Source organism: Cryptomeria japonica, chromosome 5 (genome assembly GCF_030272615.1).
Source record: "Cryptomeria japonica chromosome 5, Sugi_1.0, whole genome shotgun sequence".
Taxonomy (NCBI): domain Eukaryota; kingdom Viridiplantae; phylum Streptophyta; class Pinopsida; order Cupressales; family Cupressaceae; genus Cryptomeria; species Cryptomeria japonica.
This window is the reverse complement of record NC_081409.1, coordinates 47,466,443-47,487,032: the sequence shown is the minus strand read 5'-3', so window position 1 is coordinate 47,487,032 and position 20,590 is coordinate 47,466,443. Positions and strand designations below refer to the sequence as shown.

Sequence of the window (20,590 nt, the reverse complement as noted above, 5' to 3'; positions counted from 1 at the left end):
TAAATTTTTGAAAAAGAGAGGGAAACTGAAATTTTGAATTTTATGATTTTAGAGGGAATGTCAAAAGCAATGCAAATTTTGAAAATTAAAAATTGACTCAATTTCACACAAAATTCAATTTTTGAAAGCGGAAATCAAAGTTGTTGTAATTAAGCACTTAATTTCAAAAGTCATAAATTGCAAGAATTTGAATAAAGCACTGAAATTTTGAATGAATGTAGACACACTTTTCAGATTTATGATAATAAAAACGCAATTTTGACACAAAATTTTAATTTCGACAATTTTTGAATGATTAGGAGCCTTAGACCAAGCAATCGCAAGACCAACTTTGACTGTAATTTTGAAGGTGTTAAAATTGATAAAATCAGCCAAAATTCTGGATTTTAGCAGAAAAACACAGTAAGATGTCGCTCCCGAAATTTCGGAAAAAATGTCGGGGACGATGGCGCTCGGAGTGCAACACGGTCCTCGCAACTTTTTTCCAAATTTTCAGGGATGAAGGATGTTGTGATTTTATTGCAGAATCCAAAGTTACAGCTGATTTGGAGATGTTTTGATCAGTGAAATTGTCGGACAAAGGTTGAATCAAGAGGGTTTCAAAAATTAGGGTTTTGACTTTTAACCACTTAATTTTCAAAATTAAAGTACAGACATGAATTGATAATTTGTAATAGAAAAGCAGATCTGAAGCAAGCATTAACAATTAAACATTTCGCGAGTTCAATGTTCAAAAAGAAAATTTAGGGTTTTTATGCAATCACCTTAAAATTTTGCAAAAGATCAAACATGGAAATGTAATCAACTTTTCAGATCTAAGCATGAAAAATCAGAAAGGATGTTCACGTCAGGTTCACCAAAATGTAAAGCGGAAAATCGCGGTCGAACCCTAGTTGTTCTCCCCTCTTCCGACTCCGAGGAGAGAGAAGGGAGGTTCGCTAGGATTCGATGGGTTTTCACTTAGGGGGAAGACTTTACATTCAAAAGAGGGGTTGAAACTCATAAGATTCAATCCCACACAATGTAAGATTGGATGCTAAATGAATTTCAAGGGTTAGGAAAGTAAGGCTACCCTCTTTTGTAAAGAATGTGCATAGAAGAATTAAGCTAAGCATGCATAGAAAGTGACAAAGATCCGCTTATAAACTGAGTTTAGGTTATAGGATGAAGCTGCGGACCTGGAATTAGCAGTAAAATGTCGATACGGTGCTGTCCTGCAAATTTGAGCAAAAGTTGTCGGGACGATGGCGCCCGACGCCACGGTCCTCCGAAAAATCCGTCAAACGAAGGGGGATCGGTTCGTCTCTGCCCAAGGATTCCAGATCTTCAATTTCAGCCGCGTACCTGCAACCTACACACAGAAAAGCGAAGATGATGGGGGGTTAGGGATTAGGGGTTTGCCTTTAGGTCAAACCCCGGTTTTGGAATTAACCAAGAAATGAGCAAGTGCTGTAAATGTAAATGACTGTAATGTAAAACAAGTACTAATACCTTGTTCTAAGGATGTTGGTATCCTTATGTGAAAAGGTTTAGATGTTTTATGTTGTAGTATGTAGCATGTAATAAGTGATCTCCTCTTCAATGTTTGAATCCTTGTCTTGAATGCAACACTTAGCCTTGAATGGAAACTTGAAATGATTGATTGCTTGAATGCTTGAGTATAGTTTCCACGCTTTGTACACATATCCTCCTCATGCCAAATGAGAGAGAAAAATGTAGTTTATATACTTGTCAATTAGGGCTGATAGACTGATTTTCCCGACCTTAGGCCGACCAGGGAAGTATATTTCCAAATTGCAATCAAAAAGACCTGATATCACTTAGGAGACCGGGCCCAAAATAGGACCCAGCGCCATGGTCCTGGAGGACCAGGGCGCTGGGCACCCTGGTCCTGAGGGACCAGGGCGCTGGGCGCTCTGGTCCCACCTCCGGGACAGCGGGGTGCAAGGAGGTTCAGGCCAATGGTGCTTGAAAAATGCAGTTTTTGGTGTCGTGAGCAAGTTTTGGGGTCTCCATTCAGGTTGTGTGTTGCGTCGCCATCGTGAAGACCGAAATGCAGTCGAAATTGCAAGTGTCACAATTTTAGGACGCTACACTATAAAATCATGCCATAAAAGTAAGCCCACAATCTTGATCCTTCTTTCAATTTTTTTATCGTTCATAATATTATACGGTACAATATTTAATAGCATTATAATTTCAAGAAGATTTACAACCCTATGTGCATATAAGCAAGCTTTAAGTCACTAATCACTCTCATAAATATTTGTCAATGGAGAAAACTGTAGACACCTAAAATGTCTCATCACAAACACACTAATTATTCGTCTTAATTAATTAAATATTTTTTTAATTATTTAATTAATCTAATCATCTTTCTTCTAAACTAATATGTCATCATAATCCATCATTTCTAATTACTTAGTTTCTTTCTTAATCATTTATCCATTTAACCTCTTCTTTATATTAATTAAATAATAAATTATTTAATTAATTGTGAATTAATACCTTTAATTAAATAATATTTATTATTTAATTAAATTCAATTTCTTATAATTAAATAATTTCTTTAAGTTATTTAATTATCTAGTTCATTCTTTACTAATTCAAAATTCAAAAATTCAAAAATCCCCAAATTCTAATTTCATCTAATTTCAATCAAATGTGCATTTCATTTCATATTTTTGAAAATCCAAATTTAGCAAATGAAATTTGAATTTCAAATCAATTTCCTACAACACATGTCAAAATCCTAACTAGCACTGACTTTCAGCCTAACTGTCAATCACTTTTTCTGAATGGGCAATATATTAAGTCGACTTACCAATCAAATCAGTCATCTCCTCAGTTAACTCATCAATCAACTTTTTGTAACAGACTCATCAATTCAATTCACTCATCAATCAACTCATCAATCAAATGAGTTCAACTCCCAATCAATTATGTCTCAATTGATCTCAATCATTAATTGATTTTGCTCTCAAATGCATCTCAATTGTTTAATTCCTCTATTCGAAATCTATAAATTGAGCTTCAATCCTCCATTTTCAACAACCAATATCTTTGAAATTATTGTGTCATTCTTATTTAAGATTCCCAGTGCAACATTGAGAGCCACACAACCATGATAATTGAGAAGAACAATAGAAGCTTATTGGATCAACAAAGGGGGTTTAATTAGTTTATATTTCATATTTTGTTGATTTGATTCTATTTCATTGTCCTTGTGATCTAGCTAATTGGATTTGAAGTTTTAGTGGTTAAGCTCAATTAATCTGATTATGCGCACTATTAATACTCACCAACCATGGAGAAAGATACATATAAATATGTTAAAAAATGCAAATAGTACCAGATACATGGAGATCTAATGCATGCACCTGCTCAAGATCTCCAACCTATCACATCACCATGGCCATTTTCAGAATGGGGACTTGACCTAGTAGGGAAAATCAACACTACTTCTTCCAATAGGCATAAGTTTATTTTTACAGCCACTGAGTATTTCACCAAGTGGGTTGAGGCAACCCCTATCGTATACACATTTGGCAAATAGATATCAAAGTTTATACCCAACTACATTATTTGTCGGTACGAGATTCCAATGTGTATAGTCACAGACAATGGACGCCCTTTTAAGAACCAAGAAGTGTGTGAATTATGCGATCAATTCCTTATTCAACATCACTTTGCAACTCCATACTACCCTTAGAACAACGCCCAAGTCGAGGTGACAAATAAGATAATTCTCAAAATCCTCATGAAAGTTGTCAATGAAATTGGACAAGATTGGCATCTCCAATTGAATCCTTCTCTTTGGGCCTATAGAACAGGCGTTCGCACTGCTACAAGGGCTACCCCGTATTCTTTGGTCTATGACTCAAAAGATTTTTTTCCTATTGAGGTAGAGTTGCCATCTTTAAGAGTCTCCTTGAAACATATCATAGATATCAGAAGAAGAAGACTACAAAGTGGCAAGGTTACAAGAGTTGGAAATATTAGATGAAAAACGTCAAAGCACGCTGAACCACCTACAAGGATATCAGACTAAAAATAAGCTATAATAAAAGGGTTATACCAAGATTCTTTCAATTCGAAGACCTAGTCCTAAATGAAAATCAAAGAAATCTGGTAGAGCAGGAGCATCCAGGCAAGTTTGAACCTAACTAGTTGGGTCCTTTTGTGATAACTAGAGTCATTGGAAACGGGGCATATAATCTAACAACAATGGAGGGTGATTCCCTATCCAAGCCCAACAACAACATGAACCTAAAGAAGTATTGTGTCTAGTTGTTGTGTAGTTTAAAATCTCTTTGCATTGCATTGCATATAGTTTCTCTCAATAACACTGGTTGCATGTTTCCATCACATTTACATTATAGTTTTGTCAGCAGAGCATTGTCCAAAAAAGCTTATGTGAATTGGTCACTTGTTTGCACTTGAGCAAGTTGATGTTCAGCTCATTTCTTAGATATTCATTCGTGAAGTTTCTGAAATCCAAGGTTGCTCATCTTCATTGTCACCCTATGATTAGAATTTGTCCTTTCTTGGGTAGAAGGCTCACTATTGTTCTTCTTACCTAAATCTTTCAATTACTATATCTTTCACACATTAATAATTTTCTCTGTCATTGTAGATACTTGGTTGATGGCATGACTAATGAAAAATCTAAAATCCTACTTCAGTGCCACTGTAATTGTCATATCCATGTAAGTTTCATCACTTACAATCCAATGCAAGAAAAAATAAAAGATGCCTAGCGATATATCAAAAGATCAAGGCAAAAGAATGAGCAAGAAAAGAAATATCAATAAATGTACTGAATATTAAAAGATAGGCAATGAAACATATGAGTAACTCCATCAGGACTATATACGTCTACTAGCAATGGAGCAATATTCAAGAGATTACAGTGATAACCTCGTCGATGCTATAGACATCTACTGCCAGCGAGGCTCTATCCAAGATGCTTTTGGAGTCAAGATAACTCACATAGCATCTCATGTAGGATTCTAAGGGTCGCCAATGGTCATAAGAGTTGGAATAAATCCAAGTGCACACACATAGGCAATTGATGACCAAAGTCTCAAGAGTCAATGGAGAAGTTTTTGTGTCACCATTTACAAATCCTTATCAATTGGTGTGCTAGAATGGATTCTTATCTCTGAAATGTTTTGCAACATCCATTTTATCGATGATAATAATGTGATAAAGGCACACAAGCGCCCTTGTTCAGATATGATGTTTCATTTCATTTATCCTTTTGCTTTAACATAATAAAAGCATTCATGTTGTGTCAGTTATCATTAGGTCAAAAATCTAGTCTACAAGTGAATTGTGATGGCATCATGTGAATCTGCAAGCTGGGGGCAAATATGATCCTAAAACAACCTTAAAATTTGCAAAAAGTCTTGAAAAAATTAGATAAAAATCAGAAAATGTCCTAAAAAAAGTCTAATCAAATATGATCTTGAAAAAAATCATTAAAAATTGTAAAAAGTCCTGAAAAAAGCATTAAAATTGCAAACAATCTTGAAAAAATCACATTAAAAATCTGAAAATGTCTTGAAAAAAGTTTAAAAAATCAAATAATGTCCTGAAAAACCCCTGAAAAATGAAGTGTAAAAATCATAAAAATCACAAAAAGTCCTGAAGAAATCATAAAACATCGAACAAAGTCTTGAAGAAAAAACCCTAAAAATCGAAAAAATCAAAAGAAAAAATCTTGCAACAAAATGTCTCATAGAGATCAAACACTTGAGCACATATCCAGTAAACACTTCGCATGAAGTCAACAACGGATAAAATATCTTATCAAAATCTGCAATCAAATAGATCAATGGTCTTATCAATTGAATCAATCAATCATCATCTTGTCTTAAACAGGGAAGGGTACACTCAAAATCAGGCATATCAGTTTTACACGGGGTATTCAATCTCTGAGATCAGACATCAACCATCACATCAAACAATCGAAACAAAGGCATAGATCAGTATGGTTGTTGGATTTTTCTCGTAGCTAGTTTTTATCTTTTATCAATTGGTGACAGATCATGTTCTTATGCTACTCAAGGATGTCCACGAGTGACTAGAGGATCTAGAACCGTTCATGGTCTTTTTATTTGTTTGTTGTTTGTGGTGTGAACCGATGAAGTTTTGTGTCAATGGTACTTTGGGTGTCTGTGTTGGTACATTCATTTGGCAAGTATCCTATGCAAAAATAAAAAAAGTCAAGGATAACTATGCTTATGACTATCGCACATACCTCAACCCTTAGTGCTACACCCAAAATGGAGGGGTTCACTCCTTGTCTTTCATGTGTTTGTTTCTGCAATGGTATATCATTTAAACCTTGGTTCCTTATACCTTGGTGTACAAAGCTCCATTGAAATATAATAAGGCTCAATGATGGATATGTTGCGCTAAAAATAAAAGGCACAAGAAGTCGTGGTTATATCATTTCCAATCTTTAATTCATCTTCTCATCTCTCTTAAAACCTATCTCAAATCATTTCTCATCTACTAGTTTACTAACAATTCTCCTAAGGGCATAGAATCAAAGAGCAAAGATGTACTCTGGCATACATAACAAAAAATTAAATCATTTGCATTTAGTCGCATTTCATATAAGATCATCATATTAGGTGCATTTTGCATTATAGATTCATTAATGGCATAAATTAGATTGCATTTCATATAAAGGCATTTTTACATCATTAAATCATGCATTCATCTATTCATTTCATTAGGTTTGCATATAAACTCGTTCATTAAAATGCATTCATTAGAGTCCATGTCACATTAAACAAATATAGTAACACTTCTATCACAACACATCATATAACTCATATAGATCATTATGTCATCATAATTCACAACATATAATGTACAACATTTAGGAAGTGCATCAGTAAGATAGCATTAACTCATTATAGCATGCATATAGAACATCATGTAATAAGCATAAGTGAATCCTAACATCATCATCATATATGCATTAGAGAACTAAGCATCATAAAGCATAACACATAACCCATCGCCAAAACTGTGTCTCCTATATATCTCAAAAACATGTGTGTCAAAGTGCAAATCACATGAAGGCCCAAAAGCTCAATAAAATGCCTAGCTATATCAACCAGTGTTGCCCCTATTAGGAGCTTGTTCGCTCGATCCTTCCCAAAGATGACCTAGTGGTCGGCAAGGTGGTCCCATGACACCCCCACTGCTCGTATCATGACTCATAGATTTTCTCAATCTACTCTGAGACCTATAGGCATGATAACTCTCAACTCACTAGCCCTCAAAAACGACCAACTCGTAATGTTGCCACCAGTACATCGCCTCCTGTGCAGCATAGAAAAGGCGATCTAACTATGTGCGAACATCGGTGCCAGGAGTAAAGTGTTGATCATATAAATTGAGACAAAGTCGAGCTCACTGAACAACATCATGATGTTCACTCTGATACAAGTCTCACTCTATTATAGATAAATCTCGAGCAACCTTGAGGTTGTCTCTCTCTGCTATCAAGGCATCTCGCTCCGAGATCCATGCCTCTTGCTGCTGTCGAACCCTAGCTCGATCCTCTCTCCTACGTCGTTGCTCTATGGCTAGAGCATCTTGTAAACTTTGTATCTAGGCTCTCATAACCTATACATCCTTGACCTATGCAACAGCCTAGCCCATGAGAACATCCTACAGTTCAAGCATATCAGTATCCTCGTTGATGCTCTCACTGCCCTTTGAACTAGATGAGCCTAGGGAGGTGTTATCACTATCTGTTGATCGAGTATCCCCTTCGATATCAATCTTAGTTTCTCCTCCCTCCTCTGTTGTTGCAGCAATGGCTTCTACTCCTCCTCCACCCTCATCTCCACCATGTCCCCCTCGCCATTTAGGTCGTCTACCCATCTGTGTTGTAATAGACACTGCAGGATCTATCAAAGCAACTAGCCGATGGACTACCCACCAAGCATCATATTGTGGTGTCATCTCTGGATCTGCTACCCTTGTACCCCAATCCCACTTAACAGGTCTCAATGAATCAAACTTTGCATAAGCAACATGAGGCTGGATACAATCCCCCCAATCTGAAACCTCCCAGGTAGATCAAGCAAAGTATGTTGTCACATCTGGAACACCCTAAATCTCACCAAATTGTCTCAATACTCGACCAGGGAGATGCACATCTATAATATGTTGAGTCTACATAGTCATGTCGATCAAATAGCTCTGTTATCGACAATATTGAAGATGTTGTGCATCATCTGCCCAGCTGGGGCAATCTAGATAAGGTCTCCATGTAAAAGGTTGTATAAGATCAATAACATGTCACCAATATAGGGTGTTCCCTATACCCCTATGTCTAAAAGCACCTGTGTACCTATAGGCATATGGCTCCTTGACCTACAACTGAACATGTATGACTAGCTAGAACATAACAATATACTCCCAAGCCTAGACCTATAAGAGCATAATACCACAACTGATAGACCTGTATCTCAAGTAAACAATCGTATGCATCTAGTAATAAAGCATGGGGAGAACACACTCAAACCCCATGCATATACACGCCTCTCGCCAATCATCTCTACCAGCACCCTACCCCAACCTACAGGAAACCCATGGCATCGTCTATCTGGAACTAATGGCCCGACAATGAGACTGCACATAATGATAGTCAGTTCATTGTACTCTTGACTAAGGTGATCCCACCCAATCTCATACTATCCATCCATGCCCATATCCTTCTCTCCACATTCATAAAACTTGCAAAGCGCTCCAACCCCATCCCGGTGATCATACACTACCCACTCTCCATGGATCAAGATGTGGAGTATCCTCTACACATCCTCTAAGGTGACTGATGCCTCACCTGTCAACAAATGAAAATTGCATGTCTTTGAATGCCACCTCTCAACCAATGCAGTGATGAGACTCCTCTTGGTCGTAACCTAAGGGAGATAAAGCACATGGTACAATCCAACAGCATAAATCAAAGCAATATCCTCAACATTCAACCGGTCATGTAATGATAAACCACTAAGCCTATTTTGTCGAGTGCCGAGAACATCAAGGATCTCTTGCATACCAGAAAAATCAGAGTGTTAATCAAAATGTCCACTTACGACATTAATTTAGAGCAAAACAGTGAAAATTTGCATTGGTACAACGAATGCAAAATTAAAATAACAAATACAAAATTTATCATAGATGCAAAATAGTTATCACGAATGCGACACAATTACAACTTATGTGACAATCTTAATACGAATGTCAAAAAACTCAGTCTTATGCAAAACAGATAAGTTTTATGCGAAAAAGTTTACAAATGTGAAACAAGAATGACTAATGTGAAAAAGTTATGGCGTATGCGAAAAAATTGAACTATGCATGTAAAAACTTAAAGTTGGACTTTTCTAAAAAAATTAGAAAAAGCCCAAAAAACAAGCAAAATTCGACAGAATTTTGAAATATACTTACCATGTCGATTGTGCCAGTTGGACGTTGATATGATCTGAATCGCTCAAACAAGTGTCACCGTGCTCCAATGCCTACCATCACACTCGAAATGCTTGTAGAAAGATCTAAAAATGCTCTAGATGCTTTGAACGCAAGGAATACAAATGAGCCAAATGAAACTTGGAATTGCTATTTATAGGCCAAAATTAGGGTTTTTTTTCCTCCACAATGTTCGTGGACCCCGTCAACTTTAAAGCACTTGTAGGTCAATCAAACGAACTCAAAACTCCACGAAATCGGAAATTATCACTCACGAACATGATATTGTTAAATTGGTCTCAATTTCATAATTTTTCAACTAATTTTCCGAGGGGGCATAATTACACCCTTCTATCATCGTCAAGACATACTAGGGCAAGAAAAAAATTTGTTTTCTTTGAAACAACGTTGTTCCAACATTGTCTCAAGGAGGGGCAAATGTAGACATAAAAATGTCTCATGGTTAACACACTAATTATTGATCTTAATTAATTAAATAATTCTTTAATTATTTAATTAATCTAATCGCCTTTCTTCTAAACTAATATTTCATCATTTCTAATTACTCAATTTCTTTACTAATTCAAAATTCAAAAATTCAAAAATCCCCAAATTCTAATTTCATTTCATATTTTCAAAAATCCAAATTCAAATCAAATGCAAATGAAATTTGAATTTCAAATCAATTTCCTACAACACGTGTCAAAATCCTAACTCAAACTGACTTTCAATCTAACCGTCGATCACTTTTTCTGATTGGGCAATCTATTCAGTCAACTTCCCAATCAAATCAGTCATCTCCTCAATTAACTCACTTAACTCATCAATCAGCTTTTTCAAACAGACTCATCAATTCAGTTCACTGATCAATCTATCCAATTCACTGATCAATCAATTTAGTCAACTCATCAATCAAACGAGTTCAAATCCCAATCAATTTTGTCTCAACTAATCTCAACCGTTGATTGATTTTTCTCTCAAATGCATCTCAACCGTTCAATTCCTCTATTCGAAATCTATAAATTGAGCTTCAATCCTCCATTTTCAACAACCACTATCTTTGAAATTGTTGTCATTCTTATGGAGGATTCCCAGTGCAACACTAAGATCCACACAACCACGATAATTGAGAAGAACATTGGAAGCTTATTGGATCAACAAAGAGGGTTGATTTAGTTTATATTTTGTATTTTTGTTGATTTGATTCTATTTCATTGTCTTTGTGGTCTAGCTAATTGGATTTGAGTTTTTAGTGGTTAAGCTCAATTAATCTGATTTTTATGCTTGCTTTTCCCGTAGAAACACAAACCTTCCAAAATCTAGTAATCCCAATTGAAGATTGCAAAAATGTAAATGGCTATTGTTCCAATGTGACTACAAATGCATTTTCAAGGACTATAAAGAAAGAACTATGAGTGGGTATATTGTCATGTGCCCTTTTCGAAAATAGTGCCACGAAGAAGACCTCTACCCCATTTCCATTCTTGTAGGCTAAAGGGAAAAGTAAAGGAAATAAATTTAAATGTCATTTTAAGTTTGGCTCGTAATTTTTAATTTAAGGACCAACTCAAATAATATTTTTATAATTAAAAAAAAGTAAACATATTTTAAAATCAAATGCATTTTTAAAATACTAAAAAAAAAAAAAAAAACTAATTGGAGGAAAATTTAATCAAGGGCTCAAATTGAAAAAGTATAAAAAGAGGATGCCTAACCTCACTTAGTATCTTGATTTCATTTTGGCATATGAGTTTTGGCTTCCAAGGACGAAACCCTTGGTTCGTTTGGGGTTCAAGGAGATGAAAAACATCTCGGATTCCACATTTGAGATCAAGGACGAAAACCCTTGTTTCTCATTTTAGGTGATTCCAATTGAGGATAACAAATGTGTTGATTCATCGAGGATCTCAAGATATTTTTCTTGTTTGCATGTTGCTGCTACAATGTTGCTATAGTGATTTGTTAAAGATTTCATCCAATTGAGGGTTCTATGTTGCCACTACATTAATGCCCATCATATTTGAGGATTTCTTCATTGGTTTTCAAATCTTTGGAGAGTTATTGTGCATCAAAAACTATTGGATGAATTGTTTGACATTTCTAGTCAACCCTAATTGAACACTACCATTAGAGGAGTCAAATTAGTAACTCCCAGTGTTGAGACTAGTTAGACAATTATTGGTTTAAATCATTCCCAACCTCAAACAATCATCCTTAGTGTTACATAAATCATATAAGGTGTTGTTTTGGGTGATCCTTTGTCATGTCCCTTTTTCAAAATTTTCCAAAAATAGAATTTACTAAAAATAGTAAGCCCAATTGTCCCAAACTGGTAAATCAAGATCACATGACAATTTGGGAAAATAATTTTAATTTAATATTTGTTTGTTGTTGCAAATTCAAATTTCTCACAAAAACAATGTTAAAATTAGGAACCTCTTCTTTTGGGTAGCATCTTGTTGGTTTTGGCAAGTTGGTTGGTAGTGGATTGGTTTTTTGATAGTTTCATTGACGACTTTGGGCATCTTTGGCATATAGTGGCTTTATGGAAGTTGTCATAAAATGATTGTATTTCCATTTCATGAAAGTTTCTCCATTTCAAGAAGTGGGTTTTGAGTACCAAATTTGAGTCTTGAAAGTGGTTTCATATGTGCATGGATTTGACTCCATTTTGAATCATTATTGTTTGCATATTTGATGGAGTTTTGGTTTATTTCTTCAAGGCTGATAAATCTGTGAAGGAGACTAAATAATGGACTAAGGATGGGAGTTTAAGGTTCATCAAGGTGATCTAAGGTCAGAAGGTTGAGGGTTGTTGAGAGAAATCCCATTCAAAGGTTCATTTTGCTTAAGGATTTTACAAGTTAAGCAATTTTAGAGTTTTGGCTTGCAAGTGAAGGTCTGAAGATGCAATTTGGGTTTTGAATGTATTGCTTGTTGTAGAACTCTATGACAGCCCTAAGGTCGTGGGTTTGCTGCTATTCATTGTATTTTCAGGTTATTTAATCATTATTACCCTTGGTGTGAAGTTTGGAGGGTTTTCCTGGGAGTGGGTTGAAGTTTAATGTGTTTTGGTGTCATTTGTGATCTAGTTTTTAAATTTAACTTCAATAAATTGTATGGACTGATTTCATATGAATATTCCAATAACAATGTTGTGTTTTCTACTCCAAAGTTGTAAACCAACATTGTTTTACAAACCCATTTCAATTTGAGAATTTATTTGCAAATCTGGGTCATTTTCCTCTAGCTCTAACAACATTGTTTTAGAGGTTTTGAAGCTTCCATCAAATGCATCATATTCCTAGGGAATGGAATGGCGTAGCAGATTGTTTGGTCAAATGGGCCTCTAATCAAATGCAGAGTTGGAATGTTTTAGACAGGAGACAATTATCTCTAGAATTGTCTCACGTGTTGGATCACATAGTGGAAACAGATAGGAGTGTGTAATGCTCATTTTTTGGCTCGGCGGTTAGCCCTCCTTGCTTTGTATCATTTTTGTGATTCAATAATTTTTTAGCCCTCTTTTAGTTAAAAACTGGCTTTGAAATAGTTTGCAGATATGATTTATTTAATTATAATGGACATTACCTCTTTTGAGGATAGAAGTAGATAGAGGCATCAATATCACTATTAAGTTGTACATCTCTTACATTGAAAATAATTTGACAAGGAATCATATATGTTTTATTGTGCATTGTCAATGTTCACAATTCATAGATCAATTGTAGGACCAAGTACCAAAATTGAAGACAACATCATAGGGGTGGCCAAATGGAGACAATTACCATGGAATGCTTGATGTTGGATGATGGTATGCAAAATGCGTGTCATTTTGATGTTTAAGATTATGTAGCTGTGTAGATGGAAGATTATTTGGTGACAATCACGCCTACTTCCAAAGGTGAGATGTTTGATCAAAATGATATTTTGGTCTATTTTGGATAAGTTCAATATTAACTCCTAAGATTTAAGTATTGGTTGCAATAGACATGACCCAAGGGCCACTTTGAGTATGGTACCCAGTTTTAGATCTAATGCCCTCAACATTTCCAACACTTCCCAAGATTTCCTTGCAGCCAAAGAGGACTTTCTAGTCACGTGGTGGGGGAGTTTCCAGCCCATTATCTTGATGAGATGTTTGCAACTAGTACAAGATGGTTTCCAACCATTACATTTTTTATTCTAAGAAAAAGAATGCAGTGTTATAACCAAGATATGAAGAATCTCTTGGTTTAATGTTGTGTAGGAGGTATCACATGTTGAGATTAGAAGTGCAAACATTCTAGCATTTTTAGTTGTTGGGAGATAAATTTGGAGCATTTCATGATTGTTACATCCACCTTTCTGCCCAAATACAATCTAATCCAAACCATTTTTCAAGTGACATGGTAGTAAGAGTCTTTGGAATCCAAGGTAAACATATTAACACCAATTTAGAAGAGGTGACCATGATTATTGGCATCTAGTGATCACACTTAATTGAAAAGTATATTATAGAGCTGAAATTTGAGGTGGATGGGAAGGAGGTGATACTCCACAGCATATTGAATGGAGTTCCAAACATGGTTGAAGTGAAAAGAAGGGAGTTGAGTGTTCGAGGAACCCAAGCCACTTAATGCATGGAGATGATCAAGGTTCCACCATGGAGATAATTTGTTATGATAATATTTGGTCTATTTTAAATATCTTCATTTTGGCACACCAAAGACAACCACCCAATGAAATATGGGCAAAATAAGATCTCTCCAATAAGAATCATCAACATAACATGACTCATTGGAATTTTGGTGGCAAGAACTATGACCTATGGATCAATATGAGTGTTGGTAACCCATTCTTTAATTGTTAATATTCACATTTCTAACTTCCCTAACATTTTATTGGCAGATATAAAGTTGTTAATCACAGGGACATATTTCCTACCTATTGTCATCGGTAAGATGTCTACTATTAATATAAGATGGTTTCAACCACTACAATCAAATTTTGAGTAAGAGACTGCAATGTTACAGCTATGGAATTTCTTGGGGCAACATGGAAAGGACATATGGAGACCAAAATGATCATTATAATAGCAACATAGAAGATGTGAGCATAGTTGTTGACGTGAATTGGTTACATCTATTTTGGAAGTACATTACTTAGAAGGGATTCAAGATGAAGGGATATATATGTCAAGACAACTATCTTCTTAAGGTAGTCATGAGCATCACATGGAGATCTTAGAGAGAAGTTTACATAAAAATCAAAAAGTGGTGCAACGAAAGCATGATGAGGTAACATCAAATTGGAAGGTTGTAAGGTTGTGCAAAGATTCACCACAAGGAAGGACAGGAGCAACTATTGATGATCTCCTACCACCCAAGGAAGGAGGGAACACACATAAGATAGCTATAAACCAAATTGTCACCGTTAATGTTGTTATCACCATCACTAGCTACCATATTATTTTAGTTGCACTCATACAAGTGATATGCAATTTTTTTCAGTCATGGGAAGGATGTTTTACAGTTTGTGACTGCTAACAAAGAATTTTAATTATTTATAGGGATGTTTTCAACCTCTACATTGCTCACATTTCTTATTTATGCAAGTCTCCATATCGCAGCTGCTATACTACTGTCATATTATTGGTTTGCTAATCTTAGATTGTGAGCTATTGTCATTAGTGATGAACAATTGGAAAATTTGCACATTTTCTTGAGGTTTTATCACTGGCCAATGGTTGTAGAAGGTTTCAGCTAAAGGAAACAAATATTTCAATAATCATAGTTCTGATTTGGGTGAGATTCTAGGTGATCTGTGATTGTTGTAAATTGTTTCCAAGCCATGCACTATTTCATTTGCACCATACTTTGGGAGGTAAAACTTGCCATATAATTGAAAGGTCTATTGGAACTCAACGTTTTGGTATTTCAAATTCTTCACTACATAGAAGGAGCCAAGTGGTGCAACAAAAACACAATAGTGAGTACATATGGCAACCTTTGTTCTTGTGAGAGTTGGTCAATATTTTGATGCATCATCAATTCGAAGAGAATAATCTTGAGAGTGAGTTACATCACTTATCTCATCCTATTAGGGATTGAAAGAGGACTGTGTGAGATAACGTCGTGGAATTTTCAAAAAAATTGTGTTGTGGATCATGTCCATGTATGGGCCAAATTGTCTCCTAAGTTGCAAAGTTGCACACTTTCATTGCGAATCATGAAGGTGGGGGATGTTGCACTTGTTGGCAAACATTGCTTCACTTGATGGGAAAGGGTATCTAAACTCTACGTGTTAGATCATGACCCATAACTTGGGCAAGTTGTTTGATCATTCCAAATCACAATTACTTGAGGGCAAACAATTCCCATAATGGCAAACTGTCATTTCACATTTTCAAAACTAGTACCGCGAGAAGATCTCTAGCCTATTTCCATTTCCCAATGGTTAAAGGGTTTGAGAATATATTTTAATATTATTTTAAGTTGGGCACCACCATTTTTTATTAAGGGGCAACTTAAATAATTTTATTAGAATAAAATAAAAAAATGTAAACACATGCAAAAATAAAACCTATTTTCTAAATACCAAAAATAATATAAAAGAATTTTTAAATAATAAAAAATAAAATAAAATGTTTTTAAATACTGATTGAAGGAAAATTTAATCAAGGGACCAAACTGGGAAAGTATAAAAAGAGGTCACCTAACCTCATTTGGTATCTTGATTTCATTTTGGCATTTGCATTTTGACATCCGAAGATGAAAACCCTTGGTCTCTTTGAGATTTGAGATATGAAAACCCTCTTGAATTTTTCATTTGAAATCAAAGATGAAATCCCACTCGAATTTCACATTTGAGATCAAGGACAAAAACCTTTGTTTCCCATTTTGGGTGATTCCAATTGGGGATCACAACGTGCTAATTCATTGAGGATTTGAAGATACCTTTTTAGTTTGATTGTTGCTGCTATGGTGTTAAGCTTACACGTCTTGGTGGTTGTAAAGAAGAATGGGAAACATCACCTCTTTAGGCACCCACTTTGGAAAGTTGAAGAGATTCCACCATAGGCAACCTTTTGTGGAAGTTGTAGAGTCTCTTATTGGCTATGTGTTGAATTCCTTGGTGGCCATGTGTTGTTTACCAAGAGGGGGCATGAATTTCCAAGAGGCACAAGAGTACTTTAAATTGGGGGCTTGGGCTAGTTGTTTGATCATTCAAAGTTAAGTCCTTTACAGAGCTTGAGAAGCAAAGTTTGTAGCTCCAACTTGCAGAGTTGTAAAGCCTAAGAGGCCTTTATAAGTGTTGATATTGTATTTCCATTTTCATTTAAGTAATAGAAAGAAAGTATTTTCTCTTACAATTTTTGTGTTGTTGTTGTGTTGCTGTTGGGTGAAGTGCCCTTCATCAGTGGTATCAAAGCATGTGTTTGGGTGTGTAAGGGAGTACTCTTCATCAATTGTGCATCAAAATTGATTGAATCTGAATTGTTTATGACATTTCTAGTCAACCATAGCTAAGCACTACCTTTGGAGGGGTAAAATCAATAAATTCCAGCCCTAAGATCAATTATACAACTGTTGGTTTACATTACTTCCAGCCACCAACAATCATCCTCAAAGTTTCATCAGTCATATAAGGTGATCTTCCAACATTCTAGAGGTTACATAAGCCATATAAGCTGTCCCAGTTAACAAAAGGTTATATCAAACATTAATACTGTTATATCTGGCTTTAAGAGAGCATTAGTAAATCTTTTGGAGTGCCTTATCAGTGACCATATTGCGAAACATCCATCATTGTTCACTTGTGAGTTGATTTGAGAATGTGGTTATTCTGAAAATTTATTTTCCAGCGTGCATATCAGCATTGTCATCATTCTTCCCATCTTGCAATATAATAAGATCAATGTTATTGCTGATGTCATTGATTTATAATGAGTTTTGAGTATGATTTAAAGTTATTTAAGGTTTTTTTGTGAAGTTTCTGTCTTGGTAGTTGGGATCAGCATTTGTATTACAAGTGTAGTTGCTACTCCAATGTGTGTTCTTAAAAAAATTAGAAAACACAACAAAATTATGAATAGAGGGAATTACACACACATATGTATATATGTACGTATGTGTATGTGATTGTACAACCAAAGTGGGATTATAGAAGATGTAGTCAGGTGTGTGGTACAACTCCATCAAACACACGTGATGCAAATGCAACCTACTCAAGTTATATACCTACTTAAGAAAGCTTGTTCTATCTTAAGTGCATAATATGCAATAGAGAAAATTAATTAATGTACCCACACCAACATTCTATACATGTTTTCCAAGAGATTGAATTCTTTTAGAGATGCATTAAGCTCATCGCCTTTGGCATTTGGACAAATTTTGCAAACAATCTTTATTTTCAATGTAGGATATCTCAAACATCCACTTTAGTAATTATTTTGTCAATTGACATGTGTTTCCTTTTACAAGTAGCAAAGGACCACTAAAAGAAAATTATATGGCATCCAAAGGATGAAGATAACAACCTTATCTATGCTCTTTTTTATTTATTTCGGGCTTTGAAGATCAGTATCGGAAAGCAAAGGGGGAACCACAAGAGCTGGTTGAATGATATACCCAGCCTTATGGCATGCATCCTGTAATTCCCTGACTTGTGAAGAGCCATTAGGACAAAATGCAATGACTGCACCTCCACTTCCAGTGAACTTGCAAGCTGCTCCAACACTCCGAGCAGTCTCGACCATATTAATGTTTATTAACCCCAACGCACCATCTCCAAACATAAGTCTGTAAATCATAGAGCATCCACATAAAAACATTAAGGAATTAAATAATGGACACAAAAAAATGTTCTCAGATGTACTTATTTCTATTTCCTACTACAAGCACCACAATAATATGCATGTAATTGTAAGCAATTAATCATGTGACATAGATCTGTGACAAAAAGGATTACATCAAAACAATCTTATCGTCTAGAACAAGCTAAAATCATTCAAGACATCAATGTGGATAGTACCTACAGGATTATCAACAAATACTGCAATCAAGAAACCTATATAATGATCACCCGATGCTGCAGTTTCAAAATATATAAGCAATAAGAACATAACAAAATGTTACTGCAACATCGGCAGGAAACTGGCTGTGACCTATTATTCCAAACTTAAGTGGAATGAAAGAATACAAACTGGTAGTGTATAATTACTGCATTAATTGATTTCTGTGTTTCCCAAATCCTTTTGGCAATGCAAAGCAAATGGCAAATCACTCATATCACCACCAAACGTGAGCATTGATAGATCCATCCAATTGTAAGACATTTTACTAGCATGAATGATGGAGGCTACAATCTGCACAAACTCTAAAATTTTAAAATTAATGACAACACAATAACTCATTTAAATCATAGTGCTCTGGCTAAAGCTCACAACAATTGTCATTATGAAGTTTAGAAAATTTCAGTTAAAATATTTGAATGAACAAAAAGCTTTAATCAGAGTTCAGACAATCAAGTTTAATCAACCCAATCAAATATAATAGCTCGTTTAGGCAGAGTTATCTCATTCAAAATTACATTACAGTGAAAAAAAGCTAGTTCATATATACATCACATATGATTCTCTTGATTACAATGACTACCTATAATTCTAGGATAACAAAATTTACCAAAACACTCTAATAAGAAAAATGTTTTCAGGCTTAGCTCAGGTTACTATCTTTCAGGTCTCCTATGCAGCCATACTTAGCCTGATGAAGATGCTGGTACATTGCTTGTATCAGCAATCTAACTGCATTAGATGCATTCCAAAAAAGCAATGAAAAGCTTGTGGGCCACCTTTGCTACTTCATTCACAATTTCAATATTCTACACAGCAGATCAAAGTCTATTGAATCAACTCTGGCTACTGAAAAATTAAAAATGACGTCTCAATGAAACTAAGCAACAAGCAAGCAAGAGACAATTAATCACTAATTCTGCTACGGACCAGCAACAGCACCAGAATGAGTTCTCACCACCTTTCGAAACCCTCTACAAGGCCTGTCAATTCTATTTGGAGGACTATCCCAAGGGACTAGAGGAGAACCTTAACAATGAACAAGTAGCATTCAGGTGCCCTACCGCATAATCACTTCTTGTTCTGGAATTATAAAATCAATCTTTTGCCATCTTTCTATATGCAAAGTTACACAGAGAAACATATACTGCAGACTATCTTGTGTACTTTGGGGGGTTAACGGTTTTCTCTGTGTACTTTGATGCTGATCCATAAAATGATGGGTTTAAAAGGTCCTTATGACAGCTTTCTGAGGATTACTTTGCTGCTCCTGGTAGCTGTTAGTTATCTCCAGCTTCTCTACATTGTTAAGGCAGCCTTCTCCTACTCTACTCTTTAATTTTGTCGAGAAATATACAAGCTCTAATATTTAAAGGTTGGAAAATTTCAATCTCTATCCAATTAATTTATGACTTCAATGGATAAGATACAAAAATTGGACTACAATAATATGAAAATCTGAAACTTATATGCAAATTTGAAAATCAAGTTGTTTTAATATGGAATTACAATGATTACATCCATCTTTATGATGCTAAAGTTCAACATACATATCATGCTTCATGACACAACCTTATGTGAACTTATACCGGCAATATATAATGCCATCAACATAAGATAGCAGCAAAGAGGCACAAATCAGCAACATAAGAGCATCACATAACATAGGATTTATGTGGAGAAACCCTTGCAGGAAAAAACAATACATTACGCATTATCTTCAAAGAAATGAGATTACAATACATTCACTTACATTATTCGCTTTGCTTCCAACATGGCAGCACCTGTGTATTTATGAACAGCCTCTTTATGCCTCAACATGTCCTTGTTCCGCTTCCTACAAAATAACTCTACATTCGACCATTCCTACTTTAATTTAAAATCTAAGGAATTATTTATAGAGACACACAAAAAGCTCTAAAACACCAAACAAAATGCCCAAATAAGACTCTTCATTCCAAACGTCCCAAACTCTTTATGTCCACAATTCACCTTTACCGCTACCAATGGAACCCATCACCCCTCATGAATGTT

General features: G+C 35.3%; 1 protein-coding gene across 2 annotated transcripts in view; it reads right to left on the bottom strand.

Moving 5' to 3' along the window:
- Positions 1–17,864: 17,864 nt before the first annotated feature.
- Positions 17,865–20,590, bottom strand: part of LOC131039832 (glucuronokinase 1) — a 140,778-nt gene continuing 138,052 nt past the window's right edge. For both annotated transcript variants that reach the window (XM_057972694.2, XM_057972688.2), the window contains one exon: positions 17,865–18,284. In XM_057972694.2, the coding sequence (XP_057828677.1) occupies positions 18,044–18,284 (241 nt within the window). In that variant the 3' untranslated portion in view covers positions 17,865–18,043. The remainder of the gene's footprint in view (positions 18,285–20,590) is intronic.